We start from the raw sequence: 23,756 nt of genomic DNA on the forward strand, positions 1-23,756 counted from the left end.
CGTATATAGTACTCATACAATATAAATAGCAGAGCGCATAGTATATATGTATTGAAATTAAAGCTATTCAACATTGGCGAACACGGACTTCTCATTTCAAATAACCGATGCTGTCTGATCAGATTTAATTCAACAAAAATGAAAAATACTTATTAAAGCCATTTTGAATTTTATTTGTAAAAAAAAAATAATTTAAATTTGCTTTCATTAATTGTTTCATTTACTAAAATTTCGGGATTAAAAACTCAAAAAGATTGCCAAATATGTTGTCTTTATCTTCGGATGGCACAAACATGAGGTAAAAAGGGGGTGGTGGGCACTAAGGTGAGTCTTATAAATAGTATGTAAATAAAAGGAAGGAATTTTACATGAGACACTAATTTCAAATTATTTAAGTCTGGCTTCATGTACATACTATATATAAATCTGAAAATTGTCAAGTTTTGGCTGATTTTTATAGGTCCGGATATGGCAGTTTTTTTACTTTTGGGGAAAAATGAAACGCTACATTATTTTGGATCTTAATAGTGACTGGCAGGTGTGTTTGGTCATTTGTAGTTTTCTTTAGGTACAAGACGGTGGCTTTCTCAACATTAAGGATGAAATAAAAATTAAAATAAAAAACTCCCCCACCCCTTCTTCAGACTGTGATGTCAGAAATGCTTTTTGAATAGCTGTAGATATTTGGGGCTTTATTGATGAGATGTAGGTGTTTATACATTTCTTGTGAATGACAGGTGTGGCAGATTGATTTTGATGACATGCATAAATCTGAAAATTGTCGACTTTGGGTGACTTTGATAGGTCTGAATATGGCAGGTTTTTTATATTTTGGAGAAAAAACATTGTTAATTTGGCTCTTTATAGTAACCAGTAGGTGTTTGGTCATTTGTAGTTATGGCACACAAGTTATGATAAAAATTTATGTTGTCAGATATACATATATATCCTTTATATTTATAGAACTTTCTACAATGTTGCCCCATCCCTATTCTGATCAAAATGTTGACATCATCAGAATATTAATATCAGGAACAAAGCTATCATACACCATCATGAAATTGCCGAAAGCTCAATTCCAGCACTGCAATTCAGAACTACATATCACATTTGATTGCCACACAGTTGCAAAAGCTTTTGAAAGAAAACAATTATCCCAGAGACAAGTAGCAATGAGTAAATTTTTGGAATATTCTTGAGAAATAAAGCCAATGTGCAATGCATTTATGTTCATCCTCACAATTTTTTTTAGTCAGCAAATTGACACATTACTAAAGGATTATCAAACTATTTGAAAAACCTTTCATAACCACAGTTTACAAAGTCCCATTTCAACTGGTTTTCCAAGAAAGGTACAAAACGGCATTCCATTTACAGCTTTTTTATTTTCTTTCTGGTAATGGACCTACAGGCAAGATAAAATTATTACAGAAAAAATATATAAAAAGGTAAAGTCATGAAAGAACCTGAGAAATTCAACAGTGGTGGTTCTTCAGATTTTCTTTTTCTAGACAAGCAATTATAGTCCAATGCTTGACATGATAAATATGTTCAAGAAGGTGAAGATAAAATACTTTCAAGAAATTTAATCTGCTCCAATATTCATAAATAAAATATGTATAGTACTGTTTGTTTAGAACACAGTACTCCATATATTTTTTTTTCACAACAGTTATTACATAAACTGCTTTCAATAATTATATTTGAACAGCATTGCTAAAATGTACACAAAACTAAAAACATTACATATCATTTCATCCACTAAACACTGGTCCACTAAATTTTACCAAGTTTCACCTCATAGGACAAATTCTTACTAAAATAAGGGCTATATTTACAGTCTAATCATATATATATAATCATATACATATATGTTAAATATACATATATAATCATACATACTTTATTTAACCTGTACAAACATGTAAAATGTCCATTCTTGCACTGACTAGGCCTCAAAAGTTGCACAAAACCCCTATATATTTATTTACACATTCATCTTCCTATCGTCTCATTACACTGTTCATGTTAAGCTGATTGAGAGCAGCTTGTGATGGAATTCCAGTAGCATTAAAGTAACTGCTGTATGTATTGTACATAGGATTGCTAGGCTGAGGAGGCTGCATTTGTTGTTGAAAGTTAGCTGCTTGAGGGTGCATGTTCATCATCCCCATAGGAAACTGATGCTGATTAATAAAACGCTGGTTGGCGGCAATGTAACTAGTATTTAACATTGCAGCTGGTGCTTGTTGCAGCTGCTGCATTCTGTAACCATTCAGCATGTCATAACCTGTTATCATATTAGTGCCAGGCTGTATGGTGACATTTGGGGTAAAAGACACGTTGGGGTTGACAGTGACATTGGGGGCTTTCTGCATTCCTTGCCTTCTCTGGTATGCCTTATGATAGTGCTGCAAACTGGCAGCAGACACCTGGGGTTGAAGGTTGGGAATAGGAGGTGTGATGTTACGCTGGATGGGAGGAGGTGGTGTCATGTTCACTGGTGGTGGTGGAGTGAGATTAGGAGGTGGTGTCATGGTACTATCTGGAGCCATGTCCATGATGCCATTGGTCAGTTGCTGCAGCTTGGCCAAACTACAGCTAGAGTTGCTCTGCTGGTAGTTGGACATCTGGCGTGGAGGTAATGCACAGGATGAAGCATTGTGTGTCAGACGCTGTGTGTTCTGCATAGACACATAAGAATTGGGGGCCGGCGGCGGTGGTGGTGGTGGTGGCTGCTGTGGAGGTGGGGAGCAGTACTGCCCACTACTAGACACTGCAGCCATATATGCATTGCCTCCTGACAGGGAGTCTTGAGTCTCCATGAAGCTTCCAGAGCTGTGATAGCTTACTTGTGCCTGGGCACAGTCAGAGTAATTCTGTGGAGTAGGTGTTGTTTCTACAGAGCTGTTGCTATGGGGCATTTCATTACTACTAATGGATGTTGGAGACTCCAATCCTACTGGGAGCTGTGTCACATCAATTTCCACACCAGTGTAACCATTGTTCCCCAGACCCGAATTAGGTGTACTTCCCATGTTGTTACCAAGAGTACCACTATTTGGATACACAGTGCCACAACCTTGCTTTTGATGGCGTCCCACAGGTGTTTGCTGTTCCATGGAATTTAACATCATACCTTCCTGCTGAGATGTGGCCTTTGGAGTTAACTGTGCATCCTGCTGAACTTCATCAAAATTCTCCCCTAGTTCCTTGGCCAAAGCTACTTCCAAATTGCTGGAAGTATCCATAGAGTTTGGGACAGGCGACTCAAAGTGTTCATCAGCTGTAACTGGTGGAGAAGGAGTCCTGTCAACATCTTCTTCCTCCTCCTCTTCCTCTTCCTCATCATCAGCATCTTGATTGAAGTGGTCAACTGTGAGTTCGGGAGAGTCTTCTTTCCTCACCTGTTCAGGTTGATCTTCTTCACTTTGTTGTTGTTGTTGCTGTTGTGAATGATAATGGCGATTGTCTGTGAGCTGCAGCCTGCCCTCAGGTTGTAATTCTGGAGCCAGTGGCTCTGGTGAGGGACACCCTGGGATGGAGGTAGCTTTATCAATGTCAACATCATCGTCATCATCATTATCATTAACCTGTTGGTTCAACTCAGTCTCAAGCTCTGGCATTTCACGGTTGTTATACTCATCACTATCATTTGCATCCTCATCACCCTCAGCCTCATCATCACCACTCATACCTTTTCTTTCCAGAGAGTCTTGTGTTGTTTGGCAAGTAGACGTACCACGAGGCATAAATATTTCCTCTGGTTTTTCTTTCACAACTGAATCCATCTCTACCTGCTCTTCCTTTCTCTTTGCCTTTTTGTCTTGGTCAATGTCACTTTCACTATCCGATTCAGAATTTACATTATCATCAGAGCTGGACGATTCTTCCTCTTTATTACTGTACAGTGATGTTGAGGGATAACGATCTGGCTGAGTTGGTGAGGACGGTTTTGTGTCATCATCATCATCATCACTATTATCTCTGTATTCTCTACTTTCAGTCTCTGCTGCATTTAGGTTGGCTTCTTTCTTGGCTGCCACTCCATCAGCCGCCCTGTTATTAGCTGTGTGTTTTGTCTCCTTTTCTTTGTTGGTTTCCTTGCTATCATTGTTGTTGTTGTTGTTACTGGAGGATTCATCAGTGTCATTCTGGTGACCATTAGCCATTCTTTTGTGAGAACTTGCCAGGGCTCTACTTAAGTTCTGAAGTAAAAAGAATAACATTTAAAAACAAAATATCATATCTCACACTGACTTTTTTTTTTTTTTTTGCTTTAAATTATGCAATGTAACAAGGTTTTTCTAAAGTAACTACTTTCAGAAGTTTCTTTGGCAATAAATGGCAATGCTTATGAACCAAATATGTAGATACAATTAAACCTACTTTACATACATTTCTACCATTCAGAATATTAAACTGGACAAACCTGACCAAAACCACACAAAATGTTTTTAAACTAGACCACAGCCTGCAGGCATACCATCATCCCTGTAAGTTCTTAAAGAAACCCATAAGCAACTCACCTGACTTATTTTTGGAGGCCTCCCCCTTCTTTTTGGAATCTTGGGTAACTTTTTCAAATTTGGCTTTCTTTTTACACCTTTTGGCCACCCAGACTTTTTCCTGGGTGACACAGGTAGGCCGTTTTTTGCCAGTGCTGTCTTCTTAGGGCCAGGCTTGGATTTAGTCTTTGACAAAGTCTTTTTGTCCTGCTTTGGTGAATTCTTAGGTGTTCCAGGTGGAGATTTATGAGAAGAGTCACCTAAAATCATATATTTAAATTCAAAATGTAATAGTTTTTCAAATAATAATATATTCAGTCAACTACTATTTTACAAAGCAGAAAAGTGTTTTAAGAAAGATGACAACACACATTTTCAACTAAAAAGCTTCTTGTGAATGAAAACAGCTATAATCATACCTTTGTGTTCACTGTGGTCATCAACTTTGGACTTCTTTTTAGACGGTTCATTTGTATCTTCTGTCTTAGAATTCTTTGGAGGTCGCCCACGTTTCCGCTTTATTTTGACAGGGCTATCCCCTGGACTCTTCTGTGCAGCCTGCTGTGATGTGGAGGCCTTCCTTTCCCTGGCCAGTGTACCTACTGCTTTACTCATTTCCTTTAACTGGAAATACATCAATCAGCATTCATTGAGCAACTTTAACACAATTTTCTTTTATGTATCAAATCCTTAATAAAGAGAAAAGAGGCATTTCACAATTTGCAAATATTTATATATATATATACAAATTATAGGCATGAACTATGTAAATAACTGCTACCACCAACCTCTTTTTCAGCTTTCCTCTCCTCGTCTATCACATTCTGGTTCGAGACTAGAGGTGTCCACCGCAGGCTGTCAGGGTTGAGTTTCAGTCTATCCTGTGTGCTAAGTTTTGCCATGTGCTCTGCTATTTTCTTTTCATTGATGCAGATCTTCATTCTGAACAAAAAGTAGATCTTTTAAGTACTTTCTGGAGGGCATATGTTTTATTCACAATGTCTTATACTTGATACAATGTTAAACTTGTATAACATTTGCAAAAACAACCCCACTCCCAGAGATTAGATCGATCCAACTAGATCGACCTAACTCCCTGGGGGTTCACGCTAATTAGCTGTCAGCCGAGCGGGTATGAAAGTTAATTACCCCCTTACAGCCTGTAGTAGACGGGACGGACATTTAAGCCGGATTATCTGACAGTAATCTAGTGAGACTCCCCACGGGGATAGATCGATCTAAAATCTATGGGAATGCGCCCTAAAATTCTAAAATCTTTTGAAAATTAATTTCATAAGTTGGCAACTACCACCTAAAGCTGGCTACCATTTTCAAATGTTGCAAAAACATGCACACCTCTGTCCATGTGTAGAAATATTTAACCTGATTCACAATTTAGGTGAGGTACTTATTTAAGGGACCCGATGGATACTCGTGTAATGTGCTGATGATTCACATTAAGTCTCAAAACAATGCTTACTTGTCATCCTTTTTAAGCACCATATTAAGGGACTGCAGTGTTGCAGCAATGTCATGAGGGCACATTCCAGTCTCTTGACTTATTCCTGTATAAAAAGAAAAAGATATTAGTTGAATTAAAAATGTTTTTATATACAATTTAATCCATGTACCATCTGGCCAGCAAAGCCTGTGATGTAATGTAGAATGACTAGGGTAAGACTGCCATGGTACTGAAATTTCCTATATGAATTGTAGGCCTTGTATAACTCATCGCATTATAACTTGAATCAGTGTATGAAATTCAAGGAAATTACTAGCCAGACCGCCGGGCAGGTAACTCTGAAAAGTTACCAGCCCAGCCATGTAGTTACCTGCCCTAGTTATGATAACCCCTAGAGTTAAAGGAGGTATGCTGAGGGGGTCTAGAATGCATTCTTGGGAGAGTAATTTGGAAATGAAAGGGCAATATCATGCCTTATGCGTGGAAATTTAGAAATTGGTTGGAATTTCTACTGAATGATACCTTGTCAGTGTTGGATTTAGAGGGGGGTCAGGGGGGTCCTGACGCCCCCCCCTCCTTTCAATTTCTGCAACAAAAAAAAAAAAAAAAAAAAACTTCCCTCTTGAAATAAGACTTTTCACTAGTTGAATCATAGTTCTAAACCATACCAAATGGCACCATTCACCATCTAAAATACCAAAAATTTTCAGGGCCCTTTAGCGGGCGGGGGAGGGGGGTAGTCAATTCAGTTTATGTTCACCTTGCAGGCTGTCTCATTTCTCCTTCAATAATTTATTCATAACTTTTATTCCGATTTCGTGATATCATTTGATCATAATTTTTGCTTTTCTGTATAGCAACAAGTATGACGAAATACATATATATTCTTGTCAAATAAATCGGTCTCTGTGCTGACAATAAAGAAGAAAGAATTCAGCACATAGGGTCCCTTTGAATATCGCTTAAAGCGGTCGGGAACGGTCCTGTACGCTTATGGCCCATAGACAGTCCTGCAGGGCCTCGTATCTCGAAAGCATCGCTTATTGAGAATAGCTATATCACACAGAGGCTACAATATATTATATGGGGCGAGTATGGGCGAGTTATTGGATCGAGATGCTTGCGCTCGGTCGCAATGCGTGATACTTTTGAGTTACGGTTTTACAAAAAAATGTTGCCGCTCGTCTCATTGCAAATCGAAGTCACCTTTCCATGGGTCCCAATTTGTTCTCTTTCGTTTGGTTCTGTCGTAATCTTTCTTATTTTTATTTCTTCCCTCAATTGTTTTTCTTTTGTGAACTTCTCTATCGGACTTGATAGAATTTTTCTTCATTTTTGACAGCACGTGGGAAAAGAACTATATCTGATGCACGGCGTAAAATCGTACGTTCACTCATAATTTTGGGATTCAAATTTTTTGTAAAATTCTCCTTTAATTTGCCTCCGTTGCCTTTATTACTGTTGATTATAAGCACTTCATGTACCTGTAAGTCTATTTAATCAATATCATAACTTTTTATACTTTCACATTTTTATTACTCTCAACCTACAAATTGCTACTCGCTGTATCTCTACACAAAACAATGACTTAACGTTATCTGCTGTGCACTGAAGCTGGTTAAGATCAATGTGCCTCGTTTCAAATTGTCTTTCAACTTCATATCACACAGACGAAACTTTGAAAACGAGGCCACTGAGAGGGAGACTGTTGGTTACATTTCGATACGAGCGTTCGATTGCAAGCTATGGTTAGTTCTTTAATTGCTTCTATGAAAGTGGGTGAAAACAGTGAGTTGATTTGATATTTTGCTGAAATCGCTTGTGAACATAGACAAAATAATAGGTGAATATAGGCTGTAAAAATAGCCAGCCCGTCGGGCGTGTAATTTGAAAATCTTACCCGCCCGGCCTGAAAGTTACCAGCCTCGGGCTGGCGGGCTGGCGGCCATTTCATACACTGCTTGAATTATCATTTATCTCAAATTAACCTTGTCAAATGTATTTCTCTTTGCTATTAGCTGTTATTATATTATGATATTGTTATTTCGAAGCTTAGATACTAGAAGGTTCTCTTTTCCCACATACCTAAATGAAAGCAAAGTCAAAGATGCGTTGGAATGTAATAGGTATGGTGTGAGAGTTGCCTTCTAGATTTTCTCAAGAGAAATAAAAAAAAATAAACATTAAAAAATGTTATTTTGTCTGGTAATATAATATAAAATTTGATTCAAAGAAAAATAAAGCAACTTTACGATTTGGAACTGAAGACGTTGTTTGTGTTGTCTCTTATAACAGCTCCGACATCTTCATTGATAGTTCTCAATTTATCTTTTATGATGTCTCTTTCCATTTTTCTGGCAGCTGATGTATAACTTCGTGTTTCTTTAGGAGAATATTTTTTCATTGTGAAAGTCTGGGATCTTCCTTTTAAACAATGTTTTTAAAAGTTTGGTACCTCCACCAATTTATCAAATCGCGATGTCGGAGCTGTTATAAGAGACAACACAAACAACGTCTTCAGTTCCAAATCGTAAAGTTGCTTTATTTTTCTTTGAATCAAATTTTATATTATATTACCAGACAAAATAACATTTTTTAATGTTTATTTTTTTTTATTTCTCTTGAGAAAATCTAGAAGGCAACTCTCACACCATACCTATTACATTCCAACGCATCTTTGACTTTGCTTTCATTTAGGTATGTGGGAAAAGAGAACCTTCTAGTATCTAAGCTTCGAAATAACAATATCATAATATTACTTTTAAATTCTCAATTTTTGTTTTCCAGTCCCTGTCCAAGTGAAAAGAGATATACTTCATACATCAATTTTTCAACATCCATCTTCATTCTCCAGCATGGCAAAAGTCAGTGGCTATTGACATGACATCTTTAACAAGTGGACATTAACAAATTACACCTTACCCTTTATGGTAATTTTAGAATCCCGGACCTTGTGCAAATGCTCCATGATGACACTCTTCCAGTAGGACTGGTAGCTTACTTTGCCCAGATCTGATAGAGGCTTTTCAGGAGACCCTGGCTGACCTTCTATCTTCGAAAGCAGATAACCTACAAAATACAAGGTCAGGAAACATAACTCCCTGTGCCTAGGCTGTTTGCAAATGATTTCCATACAATTTTGGTCAATTAAAATCTTTACTGAAAAAAAATTTTCTGGTCCCTTCATTTCACAAGCAGCATAAGAAATCATTTATGCAGAACTGCACCTGCATCAACCAAAATTACTGGATAACAAGAGTAACTATGGACCTATCTCTGCCAGTTTTGGAGACAAAAGGAAAGCAAAATTTGCAAAGTTCAGTTCATGGTGAAAAGTAGGTCAAAGGTCAATTTTAAGATCACATTTAGATTGCCAGTATATGACTTCCTATTCAAGTTCAATAGTAACTACGGACCTATCTCTGCCAGTTTTGGAGATAAAAGGAAAGCAAAATTTGCAAAGTTCAATTCATGGTGAAAAGTAGGTCAAAGGTCAATTTTAAGGTCACATATAGATTGCCAGTATATGACTTCCTATTCAAGTTCAATAGTAACTACGGACCTATCTCTGCCAGTTTTGGAGATAAAAGGGAAGCAAAATTTGCAAAGTTCAGTTTATGGTGAAAAGTAGGTCAAAGGTCAATTTTAAGGTCACATTTAGATTGCCAGTATATGACTTTCTATTCAAGTTCAATAGTAACTACGGACCTATCTCAGCCAGTTTTGGAGATAAAAGAAAAGCAAAATTTGCAAAATTCAGTTCATGGTGTAAAGTAGGTCAAAGGTCAATTTTAAGGTCACATTTAGATTGCCAGTATATGACTTCCTATTCAAGTTCAATAGTAACTATGGACCTATCTCTGCCAGTTTTGGAGATAAAAGGGAAGCAAAATTTGCAAAGTTCAGTTTATGGTGAAAAGTAGGTCAAAGGTCAATTTTAAGGTCACATTTAGATTGCCAGTATATGACTTTCTATTCAAGTTCAATAGTAACTACGGACCTATCTTAGCCAGTTTTGGAGATAAAAGAAAAGCAAAATTTGCAAAATTCAGTTCATGGTGTAAAGTAGGTCAAAGGTCAATTTTAAGGTCACATTTAGATTGCCAGTATATGACTTCCTATTCAAGTTCAATAGTAACTATGGACCTAACTCTGCCAGTTTTGGAGATAAAAGGGAAGAAAAATTTGCAAAGTTCAGTTCATGGTGAAAAGTAGGTCAAAGGTCAATTTTAAGATCACATTTAGATTGCCAGTATATGACTTCCTATTCAAGTTCAATAGTAACTACGGACCTATCTCTGCCAGTTTTGGAGATAAAAGGAAAGCAAAATTTGCAAAGTTCAATTCATGGTGAAAAGTAGGTCAAAGGTCAATTTTAAGGTCACATATAGATTGCCAGTATATGACTTCCTATTCAAGTTCAATAGTAACTACGGACCTATCTCTGCCAGTTTTGGAGATAAAAGGAAAGCAAAATTTGCAAAGTTCAATTCATGGTGAAAAGTAGGTCAAAGGTCAATTTTAAGGTCACATATAGATTGCCAGTATATGACTTCCTATTCAAGTTCAATAGTAACTACGGACCTATCTCTGCCAGTTTTGGAGATAAAAGGAAAGCAAAATTTGCAAAGTTCAATTCATGGTGAAAAGTAGGTCAAAGGTCAATTTTAAGGTCACATATAGATTGCCAGTATATGACTTCCTATTCAAGTTCAATAGTAACTACGGACCTATCTCTGCCAGTTTTGGAGATTAAAAGGAAAGCAAAATTTGCAAAGTTCAATTCATGGTGAAAAGTAGGTCAAAGGTCAATTTTAAGGTCACATATAGATTGCCAGTATATGACTTCCTATTCAAGTTCAATAGTAACTACGGACCTATCTCTGCCAGTTTTGGAGATAAAAGGAAAGCAAAATTTGCAAAGTTCAATTCATGGTGAAAAGTAGGTCAAAGGTCAATTTCAAGGTCACATTTAGATTGCCAGTATATGACTTTCTATTCAAGTTCAATAGTAACTACGGACCTATCTCAGCCAGTTTTGGAGATAAAAGAAAAGCAAAATTTGCAAAGTTCAGTTCATGGTGTAAAGTAGGTCAAAGGTCAATTTTAAGGTCACATTTAGATTGCCAGTAAATGACTTCCTATTCAAGTTCAATAGTAACTATGGAGCTATCTCTGCCAGTTTTGGAGATAAAAGGAAAGCAAAATTTGCAAAGTTCAATTCATGGTGAAAAGTAGGTCAAAGGTCAATTTTAAGGTCACATATAGATTGCCAGTATATGACTTCCTATTCAAGTTCAATAGTAACTATGGACCTATCTCTGCCAGTTTTGGAGATAAAAGGAAAGCAAAATTTGCAAAGTTCAATTCATGGTGAAAAGTAGGTCAAAGGTCAATTTCAAGGTCACATTTAGATTGCCAGTATATGACTTTCTATTCAAGTTCAAGAGTAACTATGGACCTATCTCAGCCAGTTTTGGAGATAAAAGGGAAGCAAAATTTGCAAAGTTCAGTTCATGGTGAAAAGTAGGTCAAAGGTCAATTTTAAGATCACATTTAGATTGCCAGTATATGACTTCCTATTCAAGTTCAATAGTAACTATGGACCTATCTCTGCCAGTTTTGGAGATAAAAGGGAAGCAAAATTTAAGTTCAGTTCATGGTGAAAAGTAGGTCAAAGGTCAATTTCAAGGTCACAGTAAGATAGCCAGTATATGACTTCCTATTCAACTTCAATAGTAACTATGGACCTATCTCTGCCAGTTTTGGAGATATAAGGGACTAAATGTTATAATTTTGGAGTTACCATAATGTGCCTTAAATTTCGTACAGAAAAAATTAATTAAAATAAAGAAAATGTCATTTTGGTCAAAATTCTTGAAATAGGAGGTGCTCTGAAGTTTCAGAAGTTCAAATTTGATGAAATAATGTCATTTTTGAACACAAGTTGTCTGCTTTGCCAAGCCTTATGTTTTATTTTTCCAGAGTTCAAAATTTATTATCCATTACCGTACTGCACATTTTGCTTTTACCACCAATATGTACTTTTTGATACAGCGTAACTCAAAAACCGTATGGAATACAAAAAAACCGAGACCACCTCCAGTGTTGGGCTTTACATGCTCTACAAAATGCAAAAAAGAATGGGTCTCTAGCATTAACGGTTCCCGAATTAGAGACAGTTTTCAGTTTCGGTATCTTATGGCCGCTACTCCCGTGAAAATGCACCGATTGACCCCAAATTCATGGAGATGAAAGATGACCTGAAGGGTAACACTTTCCAATAATATTATTGGTTAAGTCTGTGTAGTGTCTGAATAACAGGGCAAAAAAATTTTTTTTCGTAAAAAATTTCATTTTTTTGAAAATTTTGGCCCATTTGACCTTGAAGTAAAGGTCAAAGGTCAAATCCAAGGGTATATTTGAAATCTACACATATGACTTTTGGAAAGCCGTCTATAGAAATTTTTCCCATAACTCCTTCCGTAGGGTAGATAATTAGCATTTAATTTTGCCATTTTTAGACAAGGGTGCATTGTAATGAGTGCCACACCCAGACCCCAATACTGACAAAGCCCAAATTTTACGTGGAACGAGTTGAGATTATAGGTGACCTAAATCCATGAGATGGGTACGGGGGCCCTTACCGTCTAGGAGGAGAAGCGGTAACGGTAGCCGTCCGGCGGAGCCGGCGGAACGATCCGGACGGGACCGAAACCATGTGTACCGCCAGCGCTAACGCTGGTGGTACAATGACATTCATAATACTTGGCTGTAAGGCCCACTCTTTAAGGCAACACTAAATTTCAACTTAAATTAATCTACCATGTTGCTATTGCTACATCAATCTTTGCTTTTAAAGCATACTATATGAAAGTACAGCCTTTGAAGTCAGATGAATGGAACTACCACAAATCAACATGTCCTTTGGGTCATATCTCAAATTAATATAATATATAGAGAATCCAGAGTCCCCAAAACGAACCCATCTAAATAATAAAAACATTTTTATATAACACTGAAGGAACTTACTGAAGTCAATGAGGAATCTCCCATAACCTTTTCTTTGATACTGCGGCATTGTCATAATACAAGAAACATTGTACTTCTGCTGGCAGTGTTTCTCCTGAAATTTTTTAACAAGACTATAAGAGATCAGGTGCTACATTGCTTGAAAAATTAAGTTTTTAAGCATGTCCAGTACAAAAACAAAATCAAGGTTCCTTTATTTGATATATGCTTCTATTACCTTTGAAAAGTATCCCACCAAGTGACAGCCATCATCATCATTGACAGTAAGCACGTAGAAAAGGAAGGGCTCCACATCATAGTATAAGGTCTTGTGGTCCAAAAACAGCTTGGCAAGGAGGCACAAATTCTGGCAGTATATCTTGTTCATATTTCCATCAACTTCAAATACAGACAGACCACTCTCGCGGTAAATCTCATTTGCTGGGGGATGGTGCAAACCACACTTTTGCTGCAAAACAGAGGACATTGACTTTTTCATATAGCAAAGGCAAATCACTATAATTCTATAACATAACAAAAACATGATATGGAAACTGGAATAATTAATACAGTGCACTCAAGTGGCTGATCAATTGGATTATACAAGTATATTAAATGCAGACTTACCTACATTACTGGTTGAAATTGATTCATTTAATGAAGAGTCATTAATTTACATTATTGTAACTGTAACAAACAATGTTTTCATGCTGTTTGACTTGGGACAACCAGGATACTTACTAAGTGTCTATTTAATATACTCCGACTCTTCATATACTTCAGACAAAACTCACAAATGTACAATTTGGGCAACTGTGCATACTCCTGGGGGTATGGTGAGGAGTACCATGTGATTATTTCATATTTCCCAAATTCAATCACTGGTGGATGCCGTCCCTGTGGCTCTGGGATGTTGGCTGTTGTGGTAGCACTGACATTCTCTGCTTCCTTCTCACAAACCTGTAATGATGTCTACAGTAAACCGAACTGAGGGATTATTACAGGGTTACACAACATGCAGACTTCAAGCAAATACAAGCAGAAATAAAGATCACAGGTGTCAACAACTAATATAATTTACAAGCTGCATTGCATTCACAAGAGAAATTTGATACACTACTATTTCAAAGCGATAATGAAAGCATTATCCTAAAACCAACCATGTGATAGTGTTTTAAGCAAAACAAGAAAATGTACATAAGAGGAAAGTGATAACATGCAGTTGCTAGCACCATGTGCATTGCACGATTAAGGGAAAATCTACCTTCAGGGACTCTCGTATTCTTAAACACTACTTTCTGTCCATTTAATTTAATGCCTGAATAATGTGATAGCTGAACATATGCATTTAAGACTCGGAGGTAATTTTGGTATATTATCCCATGTTTATCATAACTAGCTTCTGCCAATCACTCTTCTTGTACTTCAATGGGCCCAGTAATACAGACTTTGAATAAATGCATAAAATATCAAATCTTAGAATTCACAATGGTAAAACTACTTTAAGTCACATCATAGCACATATAGATTTTTATCTATAGCTTCTGTAATCCAATGATTGCACCTAAGTATTTGTTTCTCGGCCAACTGAAGATTATAGTTAAGTGACAGGTGGATACAAATCGCAATATCCACCACTGCCATCAGAAACTAGAATGACAGTGCAGTTGTCATCCAGGTACTAAATAATATACACAAAATTATTTATTTGATCCAAGTTACAGCCCCTGAAAGGAGACTTTCCTTTCAACATCATTAACCAAATGTAATTCTACAACTACACAAGCAAGGCCAGCATATATACAGCAATTCATAAATAACAACAAAAGAAAAGGTTCTTGGGGTTCTTTGTAAAATAGCAAATATTTTTAGGAAACACAAAAAAAAATTTTGAGAAATTTGACCCATCACACAATTGCGAAAAATACCAAGTATGACCCAATCATTTATGCAAAACAGGACATGGGTGACATTTTTCATAACAGAGTTGTGTTTGTGATAATTGGATGAGATGTCATCAGAACAGATGGTACACAAGTGGAGGTGGACAAATATTAAACAAAATCAAGTATATATATTTATATCGAATTTCTAATTGATATGCAAAAAGATAGGTGAACAAGAAAATTTTTTTAAATCTGGCTATGACAATTTGTGAGCTTAGTTGGAGTTGATCTGAGTACAAAACCTCTTAACATCCAAGCTATGAAGCAGTTATGTGTTGTAAAATGTGAAAAACACCATTAGTGTAAAAATTTAATAAAACAATTGTAATATTTCCCATTTGGCCTGCATTTTCACCATTCAACAACTTTCCAGTAAGTAATGTTTGGTAGTTGGTAGGGTGAATGAGTACATATCAGACATCAACATGAGCAGATCACAGTATATATACAGGAACTTCCTGTCCCTGTATATAAAAAGGTTGACTTCAAATAAAACCATGTATAAAGTACCATAATCACAGTTTGTACAGCGCACAATTAACTCTGGGTTTAAATTAATTTACCTTTAAGGCTCTGTCTTGTGCTTTTTTGAACAGACTTATGTCCTTTTCAGTGATTTTTGGGACAGCACTCTTTTTTGAATCTTGATCTGATGAATCACCTGAAAGACAAAAACCAGTAAAACTTGAAGAGGTGATTGAAATCAGAATAATCACTTCATCTGGTATTAAAAAACACCAAACTGAGAATTATAATTTCTCATAATGCATCATTCAAATATTACATTACTAGTGCAATGCCTTGAGAATGCACTCACAATGGAATATTACAAAACCACCCAGTCAGAGGCAATGCCATGAAGAGGCTTGAGGTGACAAATGGCAAAAAATGTTAAAATAGTTTTTTTTCCATTTTAGCAGATATGTATTTGTTTTGAGATTTGGTTATTGCTATAATCAACATGAATATATCTGTGTGGATAGCAATAGGCTAATAACCCTTCAATGTATGACACTAAAAATTGCACAACACAAAGAGAACATCCTAGTCCACAAACAGGAGACTCAATCTAATGTACATTAATTTACAATATAACATTTACACATGCAGGAACAATGCATACTTGACAAGTCAGCACTCATGCAAAGAGAAGTACAGAAACTGAGTAAACAGTGAAATAAACGTGTGTAAAACAATGTGCACAAAATCTGCAACCCAGTGTACACTCCCAGATCTTTAGCATCAGATAAACAGAAGGTACAGAAGTGCAGGCAATCACAAGAACTTTTTTCATTCCATCTTTATATTATGTACTGATGAAGACTGCAAACAAAGCAAAGCTGCTCTGCGACCCGTTTCTCAAAATAGAACTTAAATGGTAGTCATAGCTAAGCCAACTAAGACTGTCAGCCAACTCAGCCAGATAAAAAATTTGAAGCTTAGTATCTGAACTTTTACTCACATTGGTGAGTGCATTCAAGTGTGCTAACCATTCTTGAAACAGTCACGCTTTTAGCATTTTCTTGCCTATGTAGTACCACTGAGTTTAGCTGGCTTAGCTTAGTCCACCGACTTATTATTTATTTATTATTTTGTGAAGGGGCCCAGCAGAAACACATTACCACCACCTTCAAAATGCAGGAAATGAACATGCACGTAATGTAGCTAATCTAAGTTAATTACAACAGAATGACACAGCATGTCAGCTATAAATGCATAATGCAGCCCAAGCCAAAGACACTTTAGAAATAAAATGGAAAAATCTGCCTAGATTGATCATACTCCAGCATGCCAGTCCTTACCCAGGGACAACCTTCCTTTGCCTTTGACGTCACGGCCACAGTGCACACTGGACTTAGCTGACGTAACACCACCACGTCCTTGCTTTGCTAATGGAGAAGACAACTGACTTTGGGAGGGCATTTTGACTAAACCCCTCCCCCTGCCCCGCCCTGACACAAAGCCTAAATGACGATGAAAAGCACCTCGCCCTAACTTTGATAATGAGCCTTGTCCACTAGGTGTGGTAGTAGTAGTAGTAGTGGTAGTAGTATTAGCACTGATGATGTCACCGGTTTTATTGTCACTTGAAGAAGCTCCTTGAACCATGGGTTTAGAGTCCAATTTGAACTTTTTAAATCTCTGGGGTGAAGCATACACTGGGATAGCTTTTTTACGTTCACCCTGTGCAGTAAACAAATGGGAAAGACCATCAAAAAGGCCTTTAAGTTGTCCACTACCTCTCTGATTTTGAACAGTTGCCTTCTTATGACCTTGCTGTTTATTGGCTTTGTACTTTTTGATTAGCTTGTTGGCTGCCTGCTGTGTTTTACTTTGCTTCTTGTTGGCTTTGGCTTGTGCTTTCTTTAGGAAAGCTGGGGCTAATGATCCAGAGAAAGCATTCTGCGACACCTTTGACCTCCTTCGGTCTGTTGGAGTGAAAAAACGAGTAAGTCCATCTATGAGTCCTTTTGGTTTTCCAGATACCACACTTAAAGGATTGCCAAATGCATCAGTCTCCTCCTGCTCTCGCTCCATACACTGTTCTTCTTCCTCTGATTCACTTGAACTGCTCTCAGATGAAGAAGGACTGTGGTCTCCATTTATTAATTTAACACTAGATGTTTTAGCATTTTTGACTCCTCCATCATTGACCGATTTCTTTGGTCTTCCAATGCTTGGCCTGCGACCTAATCTAGCTGCTAACTTTGGACAAGCATATGGCCTGTAAAAATAAGAAATGCCCGGTGTTCAGTTAAAATTGAAACCTTTACAAGTTAGAGAGATATTTAATTTCTAAAACATTGGCAAGTGTATAACCCTGTACCACCATAAACACTGAATATTTAACAACTTATTTCAGTCACAAAACTATGCAAAATTTTACAGCAAAATAAACAACTTGGCATTCCAGCTACTTCATTCCGAAAAGATGTGCTCAGCTCCAGCTTTTACTCCAGCAACATGGACAGATGTTTGAGGCAACTTAAATGTAAAACTGCGACTGTACAAGAATTAAATAAATTTACCTTGGTTTTCCTTAAAAAAAAAACAATATGAAGTTGTAACTTACTTCCTGTGATGTGTGTATTTTCCAGTTATGTGACCAGAACCATCACAACCTGGTGTTGGGCACCTGAGGACACATAAATACAAATACAGAAATCTGGTCAACAATTATTCAAACTATATATATTTTTTTTAATTCTCGGTAAAGTTTCAAGTACTAGAAAAACACAATATGGCAGTAACAGGGCAAAAAGTATTATGCAAAGACATAGTAAAACAGCTATGATCAAAATATGTACAGACACTTATCTAAAAATGAAAAGTGTGCAGACATCCTGTCATTTTTACCTACCCTGTTTTAGCAACTGATTTGACTGTTGACTTTGGCTTTGATACTCTGTTTGATCCACTGGCAATTTTTTGCCGTACATAGAACTCCTGTAGCACCTTCTGCGCTTTCTTCCCACCTTTAGTGGGATCACAGATATTGCAGATCCAATTGCCTAGAAATAGAGAAACAGAGTTACTTTAGTTGTATCACAATTAACGTTGCAACACTTATCTACTCACTAAAACCCTTTTTACCTTGTGTTCACACTAACAGACAATTTTTTTATTATTCCACACTCTTAATGTTAGCATATAATAGACACGCTGTGACTTATATAAATTCTTCAATATTTCATGATAGCAAAATAAAGAATTACAATACCTTTTGGGGGTTTACTTATAGGAGGTACGCAACATTCCATGTGAAATCCTCGATCACAAGAATCACAAAACAGCATGTTATCCTGGAACAATGAAGCAATTTAGTTTTTTGACTTCACTGAAAAAAATCTTATGTTTTAAAATTAACATACAGTTAAGCAAAAGTTAATTGGTCTACAAGAAAAACCTCTCTATGTTTAAAACTGTGCCTCAGTGCTTTTTTTCCTCCAGTCAAATTTTTTTCATCAATAACAGCACTTAATAATTGGTGATGACTTTGCTGCTTTAATTTCTATTATTCTAACAAAAAGAAGTAACTCTGTTACCTCTTTACCAGATTCCCCACAAAAAGAACAAGTCTTGCACTCTATACATTGCCACCTCAAAGTCTTCACTTTGGAAGTCAACTCTGTTGAAAACTTTAGGCATGATGGATGGCCTACAATAATTATAAAAATAGGTAAGATTACAAGCAACAGATGATATTAAAAAACAGGTGAGACAGCCAGGACCAAGTCCTGTCCATGTACGACCATCTGTGAATGTTTCAGAATGAGACCACCTTACAAAAATCAGTTGTACTGTCTGTTTGCTTTGATGCAAACTTAACATATAGAAGTCAATCCTTTGAAAATACACCAACTGGCCAAAAATAAGTATATTAATCCTACAGATAACTCAAGCAAGTTTGAAACTGAAACCTCATTTGTATATTCACCAGTATTTTCATTTTTGCTTTGGTCCAAATCTAAAGTGCCTCCTGCTGGTAGTGTTACAATTAAATACAAGAAAATATCTACCTGGCGTACTGAGCAACTAAACCATACATTACTTATAAGAACAAATCTGCCTACTGTCAGGAAAAACTGTGAAATTGTATGTTTTGTGCAAATGATAGCTCAAACTTGCCATGGATGTAACTGTCCAGCCAATGATTAAATCAACATTTTTTCTTACTATGGCAAAACATATCCCACATTGAAAATAAAATGTATCATCTTACCAATTTAAGACACCCCACTGTCAATTTAGAGCAAAAAAAAAAAAAAAAAAAAAAAATCGGGACTTTAAATCCCAAAGCATAAAATACCTTCTGGACTTCTCTCATACTTACCACTATTGCCACATTCTGCACAAGAAATCAGTTCTTCTTGCACACCACTGCGATTTTTCTCTGCTGTTCCAAGGCAAAAACTACACACAGGCATTGGAGAGGCTTTCTTCTATCAAAGCAATACAGGTACAGAAATAAGAGTAGAGGTCATTTATACATTGTCATTACAGTTATGGAGTACGAGATAGACAACATGGTTATGAAAATGGAGACTGGTGAATTTTACTTGTTATAGTAAAAATAAGAAATTCAGAGTTTCAAACCAGATTAATAGACCATAATTTTTTTAACAATCTTGCATAAGGTATACCACAGTGACTAAATGCTGGAAAATTTATATTTTTGTTATTTGCAGGAAAATCTATACTATTGTTGTGTAAAGGTCTACTGTGAACCATTTGTCTTTTAAAAAGTGAAATCGGACTTTCAGTTTTCCAGGTAAATTGACCACATACTTGGTGGGCATAGAACAGTAAAAATAAATGAATTTCTTATAATCTAAATGAAAATGGCTAAGAGAATAACATTAACAAACTTAATTCATGCTAATTAGCATATACATCATATTGACATATATAATCAGTAATTTGACAATTACAACATCAAGCAGAGTATGCTAACATCTTTTAAATGATCATATAACGTGTTGTTTATAACCATGCATTTTTGTAAAATTAATAAATGGTGTAATTTGATTCCTTTACTCTACCACATGAATCTAGGAATAAAAAAATCATCACACTTTATTTACAAAGTTTGACACATTAAGTAATTTGGTCTTCTAACAGACCACTAAGCTAATTCACATGTCCAAAATATTGTGGACATGCCCAGAGAGACTATATATCCATCTAAACCATAGCTCAAATAAGAATTATCCTTTAATGATTCATTGGACTAAAAATGTTTCAATCACTTAAGAGCATAAGATGAAGCAACATTGATTTTCAAGACCCTCCTATTTACAATAAAACACCAACTTCTTGTGTAAATCTGCCATTACAGGTAAATCTATCATCTACTCACTTTTTCAACAGATCAAATGTAAAAATCATTTTAAAAACACATCCATTGTTTTAAAAATAGTCAAATGTTTATATCAAGGACTAGTAGGTATTTGTTAAAATCTTAATTTTTTTAAACACAATGTTTAGTAGATGTCACTTATGCATTGTCATTTCACTTATAAATGAAGTAAGAGATAGCCACTCTACACAGTAATGTTTTATGCTAAAAATTTTCAAATCCATACCTTTTTCATGTTGGTTGAAAAGTCACTTGTAATCATTAAGTCTTCATCAAATGATCCTGGTCCAAAACTCCCGCTACCACTGCTTCCTATGGATTCAGACTCTCCACTACTTCCATAGCCTAGCCTTAGAAAACGTCCTTCCTGAACAAGTTGACCTGTCTTGATTGCTTTTTTTACAGACAGGCGAAGCTGGGCACTCACATCAACATCATCTACAGATTGAACTGTGTAACTATTGCGGATATATTTTCCGATACTTTTTAAGGTAGAGCCACCAATTTCACCTAATTCTTTGATGCTTCTTACTATCAATTTGGTCAAGTCAGTCTTCTTAGAGATTTTAACTGTGCGGCTCCTTAGCTTGGTAACACGTGCTGGGTCCTTAAAAGAGATCAGCCCCTTATTATAGACCTTAAGAACAGCACCATCTTTGACTGCTAGCTCCAACTGCTCAATGACCAAATCATCACATATTTCATGATATTGTCTGACAGCGTTACAAATGCGTTCACAGCTCGGCCTTTGTTTCTGATGCTTGATCTTACGAATGGCCTCTAACAGCCATTTAGTGTAGGTCGGATTAGCAAGCCCTTGTTGAGGAGTGTCGTCTTCTTTCACCATAATTTCTGGTCAGGGCAAGCCGTTGAACAATCCACTACATTGTGCTACTTCTTCACATAGCACATGAATACGAAACTGTGGAACCAACATTACTCATCCCTGCAAAATTATGTAAAAGATCTCATTTTAAACAAGGCATAAAACATTTTAAACTGTATAAGTTCTGACTAAAAATGACTTTCAGTTTATAGCAATAACAAAGGTCCTTTGGCAGGTAGTTCAGTTTGACCTGGTTAATGAACAAAGAGCAGCCTGTGGTCTGGCTAAACAATGAACCTGAACAGCTGGTGATTGCACATGCTCACATCCACGATCCCTACACTGGTCCTTGTCATAGTAAACAGGGCAATTTTACAAAGCACTTAAAACAGATAAATTCCAGTTTGCCAATATTCACAAAGATGTTGATGTCTTGCAAACGTCAAAATTCCTTAACTGTGACATAACTTATTCAGGTTCAAGTCCACATATTTTACCACATTTTAATCTAAGGTGAATGTGATTAAATACAAATATACTGAATACTTTAAAACTAAAATACTGCACAAAATTTCTCAAAAGCGCAGAAACCAAGATAAAACGGCAGTTTTTACACATCACTTGATTGGTACATCAATCATGTAAAAAAAAAAAAAAAACTACTTTCAAAATGGCGGACAGTTAAGGCACAATGGAGAGTAGAGTATAACAGCACCCTCTGACACATTGTTGCATTATTGTCACTTGAAATGTTTTTAAAATCCTAATCCTCTACCTCGCCAAAAACGCCTCACATTCGATTTACGCAATTTTTGTCAACAGTGAGAAGTACGTTAAAACCTAACATCAGTTTACAAATCCGTTTACCACTCCCCTTAACGCAAAAATATCGGCATACTTACTGAATTTACAGAGATGCTGTCCCCCAGAAGGCTCTTGTAAAGACCTTCTTATGTCAAAATCTTATACACGAGCCTCATACATCTAAAAGAAGGATAATATTTCAATTCAAACACGAACTGTTTTTGTACTTATTCGATAAAGATGTCGGCCATGAAAATCTGAACTACTAATACAGACGCAAGTGGGGAGTTGGGAGAATTTAATTATCAATCATAATATTTAGAGTGAAAATTCAAGCTAATTTACATAGACAGCCTTTGTATTTGAATGTGCTACTTAAAAACATAGAGATGTAATTAAAACAATCCCCCTTTTTTAATCCTGACCTCTGTATACAATCAATAAATAGCATTCACCTAGTGAATTTCACCCAGTGGAATACTGTTTCTCGTATGATCAAGACTTATTAGCATAACTCTATGTAAACACGGCAATGATTGGCAGTGTGGTAGAATTGCGGCAGGTGAGAATTATCTGTGGGATGCCAGAAAACTACACTATATTTAAACGACTGACCGAATTTCCTCTGGCAGACCCAGTGTGTGTTGGTGGGTGGGTGGGTTGGGGATGGGGGTGAGTGGGGGAGGGAAAAGCCGGCACGTGCCCCTCACTAATTAGGCCTATCTTCTGAAGTAATCCGTAATCCAATTCCAACCTTTTTCAATAAAGCCGCACACACACACACACACACACACACACACAAACGAAAAGGACTATATATGATGACTGTAACGTGATAGAAATGATGCCCACTCTCTTCTGCTGTTAGCTAAACTGGACAACTTTTCATTCATGTGCATTCTTTTCTTTCTCTACCCATAGGCCTACATGTTCATGAGTTTTTGCACCCATTGTTCAGTTCACAAATATAATCCCCAGACTTGTTAATTAATTTAATTGTACTCGCTTGTTTGTGCACTCGACTCGTTTTATGGTCTTGCATGTAATTTATATAACGCAAGTGGGCGTGTGCAATCTAAGTAATTAAAATTAGTATCTACCGCGAAATAGTGCAGCATTTAATCTACCTTTGATAAGAAATTTGTATATAAGACGTTCAGAAGTAATATTTGGGAGTTCAGATCAAATAAACCGTTCAACTGGTCATTATGTGCCCTTGGGTTTTCTTTGAGCGACCTCAAGTAAAGCTGACACGAACCATGGGATTGCGGATTGCGTTTTGCGGGTTATAAAAAGATTTCATTATATAAGTTATAAAAATTTCATTACACCATGTGGC

The 23,756-nt window shown here is 36.5% G+C and overlaps 1 protein-coding gene across 5 annotated transcripts; it reads right to left on the reverse strand.

Annotated features, from left to right (window-relative positions):
• Positions 1 to 1,365: 1,365 nt before the first annotated feature.
• Positions 1,366 to 22,706, reverse strand: LOC106157434 (uncharacterized). 5 transcript variants are annotated; one of them, XM_087003207.1, is made up of 18 exons: positions 22,516 to 22,706; positions 21,014 to 21,733; positions 19,762 to 19,870; positions 18,974 to 19,086; positions 18,649 to 18,730; positions 18,289 to 18,439; positions 18,001 to 18,063; positions 17,168 to 17,652; positions 15,491 to 15,588; positions 13,723 to 13,941; positions 13,220 to 13,450; positions 13,003 to 13,096; positions 8,893 to 9,039; positions 5,989 to 6,073; positions 5,297 to 5,450; positions 4,928 to 5,132; positions 4,530 to 4,768; positions 1,366 to 4,208 (listed from the first exon to the last, which is right to left on the reverse strand). In XM_087003207.1, the coding sequence occupies exons 2-18, from the start codon at positions 21,632 to 21,634 to the stop codon at positions 2,004 to 2,006; spliced, it is 5,301 nt and encodes a 1,766-aa protein (XP_086859333.1). In that variant the 5' UTR covers positions 21,635 to 21,733; positions 22,516 to 22,706; the 3' UTR covers positions 1,366 to 2,003. The 5 variants fall into 5 exon arrangements, with proteins under 5 accessions (XP_086859333.1, XP_086859332.1, XP_086859331.1 ...); XM_087003206.1 differs by having other exon boundaries at positions 13,723 to 13,953; XM_087003205.1 differs by having other exon boundaries at positions 16,730 to 17,652.
• Positions 22,707 to 23,756: the final 1,050 nt, after the last annotated feature.

This window comes from Lingula anatina, chromosome 2 (assembly GCF_051362555.1).
Source record: "Lingula anatina isolate TDL-2025a chromosome 2, LinAna3.0, whole genome shotgun sequence".
Taxonomy (NCBI): domain Eukaryota; kingdom Metazoa; phylum Brachiopoda; class Lingulata; order Lingulida; family Lingulidae; genus Lingula; species Lingula anatina.

Bases quoted from the DNA above. Each gene is read 5' to 3' on its own strand.
- LOC106157434 (XM_013533069.2), bottom strand. From the start codon at position 21,634: ATGGTGAAAGAAGACGACACTCCTCAACAAGGGCTTGCTAATCCGACC. The intron at 15,589-16,729 runs GTAAGGACTGGC...TTTGTCTTTCAG, and splicing joins CAAAGGAAGGTTGTCCCTGG to GTGATTCATCAGATCAAGAT. The intron at 9,040-13,002 runs GTAAGTTCCTTC...TGTATTTTGTAG, and splicing joins GAGATTCCTCATTGACTTCA to GTTATCTGCTTTCGAAGATA.